Source organism: Mustelus asterias, chromosome 9 (genome assembly GCF_964213995.1).
Source record: "Mustelus asterias chromosome 9, sMusAst1.hap1.1, whole genome shotgun sequence".
In the NCBI taxonomy this organism is placed as follows: Eukaryota; Metazoa; Chordata; class Chondrichthyes; order Carcharhiniformes; family Triakidae; genus Mustelus; species Mustelus asterias.
In genome coordinates this window covers 102,864,753-102,870,306 of record NC_135809.1, presented here as the reverse complement: position 1 = coordinate 102,870,306, position 5,554 = coordinate 102,864,753, and the positions used below count along the sequence as shown (strand labels likewise).

At 39.5% G+C, this 5,554-nt stretch overlaps 1 protein-coding gene across 1 annotated transcript; it reads right to left on the bottom strand.

The window, feature by feature from the left end:
* Positions 1–204: 204 nt before the first annotated feature.
* Positions 205–780, bottom strand: LOC144499267 (achaete-scute homolog 5-like). Its single transcript, XM_078221382.1, has one exon. The coding sequence runs from the start codon at positions 778–780 to the stop codon at positions 205–207; it is 576 nt and encodes a 191-aa protein (XP_078077508.1).
* Positions 781–5,554: the final 4,774 nt, after the last annotated feature.

Below are 5,554 nucleotides of genomic sequence, written 5' to 3'. Positions count from 1 at the left end.
TTTTCACAGTAAGTAACTCCATTGCAGTGTTAATGTAATCCTACTTCTGGAACTAATAAATAAACGAACAAAACTTTTTCCCATCTTCTCAGCGCCAGGACACTGAGACAGACCCTGTGGCTGGATTCTCCCCGCCCCCTGCACATCCCAGATGGTTTCCATGGTCACTCCTGTATCTTTCCCCCACCCCAGCTCCATGCCCGGTTACCCTGGAAACTGGGGGCTGTAGCCCTGGGAGGTTTCCACGGTGACGGTTGCCGGGGTGAGGGCGTCCGGAGCTGGCTGCAGCTCCACGTGTGCCGCCAGCAGGGCCTGCAGCTCCTTGATGTACCTGATGGCAGCGCGCAGAGTCTCCACCTTGCTGAGTCTTTTCTCGGAGACTTCCTGCGGGAGGTGCTGCCTCAGCTGGGCGTAGCCCTCGTTAACACACTTCACCCGCTGGCGCTCCCTCTCGTTCCGCTTGCGGATGAAAGCGGGCTCGTACGAGTAGTCGTACACCCCGCCGAAGGGGCTCTGAAAGGGGAGCTGGGGGTAATAGTGCCAGGCGGAGTAAGCGTCGCTCCCGAAGGCATCGGACAGCATGGGCATCTCCTCGGAGTGCCGGAGTCTGGGGGGCTCGGCCCCGCACTGTAAGCCGGCAAGATCGGCGGAGGCCGGCGGGGTCATCTGCATGCAGGCGGCATCGCCGAAACTGATCCTTTCCATCAAACTCTCGTAACTTTCAGGCTCCATCTGATACACATAACCCGGAGATGTCAGAGCCATGGAGCTTTCGAGCATCTCTGGCGCGCTGTGCTGGCCTTTGCAAAGAGAAAGAAAGTCAGGTACACATTAATGATTTCGTTTCCTTAAATTTGCAATCGTTGTGATTAGTTAAAAACATGGAACACGATATCAAAAAGCAACAGGGAAAATAATCAGTATAAGGAATAAATCCAGTTCAGCACTCAAATTTATCAATTAATTATTTGTGCACACATATGGTGAGCAAACTACACAGGGCAGTTTCTATAGGTAGTGTCTCTTTGACATAATACGAATTCAGTAAGGAAAAGTTATTATTTATCAATAAATCATTCAGTTCTATCGTTATTTTATCAATAAATCATTCAGTTCCACAAGTGTGTAATTAAAAAGAAGCAACTTTGGACTAACACAAAACACTGACAAAACTTATACATCCCGTGTGATATACAGGATATTTTACGAGGTAGAAATTCTTCATGTTTGAAGTTAATGTAAACAATTATTTGATCCGCCGCTGAAACACATCAATTGTTACATTACATTGTTTGTTTAGAATCGAATACGTAAAGAAAAGTATTAAAACAATAAATCTTACCGGGAAGCTATGGGAGCAATAGATTGTGGACACTGTTCACTAAAGGCAAATAGACTTGGACTGGTGGAAGAGTCCATAAACAACCAGTTTATGAGTCTTACAGGATAGCTTGAGGCTAGTTCGATCTGCAATGTTGTGGTTCAGTTTTTATTGGAACCAGTTTAGATAAGTATCATTTTACATTACAGTCAACCAGTTGCAGGACCCAAGTGATTGCGGCCTTTGCAAAACATTTTCTTACAAAATAATTTCACTGGGATTTTAACTTTTTCATTATCATGTGTCAAATCTACAATCCAATTATGTGGCAATTGTAAAATAAAATATGAATTAAGTTACAGATCGTTAGTAAAACTCGATGTGTGACAGAATTTTCCAATGCTGCAATGGGACTTCAGATTACAATCACGTCTAAACAAAACGAATCGGTTATTTATTTTATTTAGCTTTTGTCTCTTTTAAAATATTATGACAGTTTTCCCCTCCCCATCAACTGTTATTTGGGATTCTATAAGTTCAGTTCTGTTAGTGGGTGGGTGTGCCAAAATAACGAATGTCACATTAATGTATCCTCCCAAAACAGTCAAACTGCAAAGCTGTAGATGAGACAGCCATTGCATTTTATTCTATTGATGGACCACGCTATTATGCAAAGGCAAATGATTTTATACAGTTATACAATATAAACTGTAATTTGGGCCTGGATAATTTGGAAAAAAATAGCATGAGGCGCTCAGTAGGCACTGTCACTATCTTCACATTGAATTCACAGTGATATAACCCTTTCCAGCCAATGCAAAGCAGCATATTGAAATAATATCAGCTGGATGCTAGCGATGAAAGCTGTGCACCTGAGTGTTTGAATGCACTAACTGCTTTCCTTGGCCAGTGCCTGGTTCTGAGCTGTCGATGTAGCTTGGTCCTGTCAAGCTCACTGGGTACCCCAGTGTTAGGATACTCACCTGAAGAAGCAAAAGTGCATCTTTTCCATTTTGATGCAGGATTAGAAACATGATTGCACTGAGCACTTGCCAGATACGTTCAATCAGAAGGGTTGACTAATGAGCCAAAGCAATGCGTCAAAAGCAAAATATATCGGGGGAACAGTCCTTTTTAGTGTAAACGGAATAGGAATGTTGACGCTATATATAGTTATTCTGCCTCGTGGACTGTTTAGCAATCACTTTATCAAAAATTGTGCCAGTCATCACCGATTTACGTGGGTCTTGGCTCCTTGACATGCCAGCCTAAACTCCCCAGGCTTCTTTTTTCACCTCTTAGCAACCACTTGTCTTAGTTTCATAAAATTATGCCCTGGTTGTACTTGTCTCTTCTGTACATTCTGTTCTTATGCTTCCTAATGTATGAGAAAAGCATTGTTGGTCACAGTTGATATTAAATCAGCTGAATTATCTGAGACATATATTTCTAAGAAGTTGAGAGAGTAAGTACATTGTAAGCATCGAAATCGAAATGGGCGTTAATTAGATGAATGATTTTTTTCTTTGCTACATGCTTACCAGTAAATGTTGTTCAGGAAGGACGTAGCTAATCGGTAGCGAAATTGCCACAGAAACATTTTTTTCGAAATCTTCGGTTTTTCTCGGATGAGTGAATAAATTATGAATAAAGATACTGAATAGTGTGGTATTAAGTCAAATAAACCCGTAAGTCCCATGTTTATTTTTATTCAAATCTGAATTTACATTTCATGCTTGGTGAGAGAGAAAACGTTTGTTACGCTCTATAATTGGATAGAGTGCATATATTCACTTGTTAGGCAAAAAGTAATGGATGACCATTGCGTGAGGCATTGGAGAGCTGCCAGTCCACATGGAGCCTTACTCTTACCTGCCGGCGCCTTATACAGACGCATCAAAGAGAAACCTCTTCAACTGCAGCTCTGTAGTTCACCATAGTGGCCAGGTGAGGGAAAGAATGGTGAAGGACGAAGGGGACATCTAGAGGATAAAATTAATGAAAGTCGTGGTTCATGTTGTTTACATTTGTAATGATTAGGTGAAAGTAGATGTTATGTTCTATGGGAGGTGCTATCAGCGACGGTTTAGGGGTAGCAGTTATGGGTTGTGAGTTCAAGCCGTCCTCCAAAGATGTTAAAATACCTTACCTAGGCTAACACTCCATTGCAATACTGAGGGATGGCTGCACTATCAGCTGAAACACTACATAAAGACAGCAAGTGTATGAAAAATGTTCCATGTACTTCCCCAGTAGAGGGGAACTTTTCTGATGCTCCACTTAATATTTATCTTTTTAAAAAATTGTATTCCTTTCTCAGAGTTAGTGCAGAGAGGACACCCTTAATCCATCTCCTTGTTTGCTTCAAAAACCAATACAAATTCAAATCGAATCCAATTCATGGTCCCCACAAAAGAGACATAACTGACAAGAGTTAAAAACAGTAATTTAGCTTATTGCTGTGCATGGAACTTTGGCATCATGTTTACCTTCATTATAACAGTGACTACAAGTCAAAATATTTAATTGGCTGTGAATGAACTTTGGGATATCTTGAAACCACATAAAACACAATGGAGTTGCAAATTTTCCTCTTTCTATTCGAATCCAATCAGAGCTCTGTCACAATATATCAGAGTGTAGTATATCCCATTAAAAAAGTGAGGTGGTATATGTGTACACTGACCAATGAATATACCAATGTATTAAGCTTCACTAGATTGATTGTATTGTGGATAAGTTATCTATCCTTGAATCTCTTCATTAACAGTAACATTTATCCAACCCTACCCCAACTCCTTGACTAGGCACTAAAACAGCCAATTGTAGACTATGGGTTTGCAAACTCCACATCACAGTCTAACCAAATCAACGTCTTAAACATTGATGAACAAACATTTATCCTATGCTAAATGAACAGTGTACTTTTTTAAAAACTAGACTACCCTGCACAAGGTGTGGAGTCCATAATTCATTGAATAGGGAATAGGGGAAGGATCCTTCTTTATCCTCAGGAACTATTTGTGGGTATAAAATGGAAAGTATCCAAATGAGTTATCTGGAAAAGGGTGATAATAATTGCTTTGGTTCAGCCTACATTAGGGGTAATGTAATTTGTTCATTGGTGCTGAGTATCTGAACCTCACAGAAAGCTCACCTGTTGTGTACATAAAAGCCATTGTTGCTAAAGTTCTTTCAATATATGGCAAAGAAAAATATGATCAATTACAGAGATACTCAAACATGCTTATGATTTAAAAGTTGTAATTATGATTCATATTTCTGACTTTTAATACCCAACAATGTCTTTGAAATATCCACATAGAGAAACCATGTGAAAACTAGACGCTATTTTATTAAATAGCAAATAAAGAGTATCCCACAAGCTAGGATCATTCCCATCACCCTGATCTAATATTTATTTCAACCAACAAAAATAGATACACTGATCAATTAGCTATTTTTGCTTCTTGTGAAACCCTGCTTCATACAAATTAACTGCCATGTTAATAGCAACCAGATTTTAAAAATAGTATTGGGCATTATACATTTTAGGATGTATTGAAGATATAATGAACTGCAATATATGTGCAGTTTTTCTTTACATAGTGGGTTATACAAAATCAAATAACCAACAGGACCTCATTTTTGCATGTAGCATTGCTGCTGAAGACATATTTGCTGGCAACGCAGTGCTTTCAGGTATTTGCAGTATTACTTCAGATCAGCTCATTTGTGCCTCCAACCCAGCAGCACGCCAAGAAATTAGAACGTTCTATGGTCCCAGTTTTGGTTATTAACTTTGAAAAATTTATTTATGTTAATAATATGGATTAGCAAATCACAATTAAATAATATATTTTAATAAAATTAGTGAAGTTTTCCTTGCTCCAGTTTCATTCTCGAACCATGACCGAGTGTAACTATGGTAGAGTCTTTAACAGACCCACGATGCCTATCCAACTGATTGACAGCCATACACAGACTTCATGCAGTAACTTCTTCATATATTTCTTCATGATAGCTGAATCATTAATTCTGTCAACGTTTTACGTCGACGACCCTTCAGTTGAGTTCTGATGTAGGATCATCGGCCAGAAACGCTAGCTCTATTTCCCTCCCAAAGATGCTGACAGCCTTGTTGAGTATTTCTACCATTTTCTATATTTATTTCAGATTGTTTATTCCATGTTCTGCAGTATTATGCATTTGAGTCCATATGCTTATTGTATT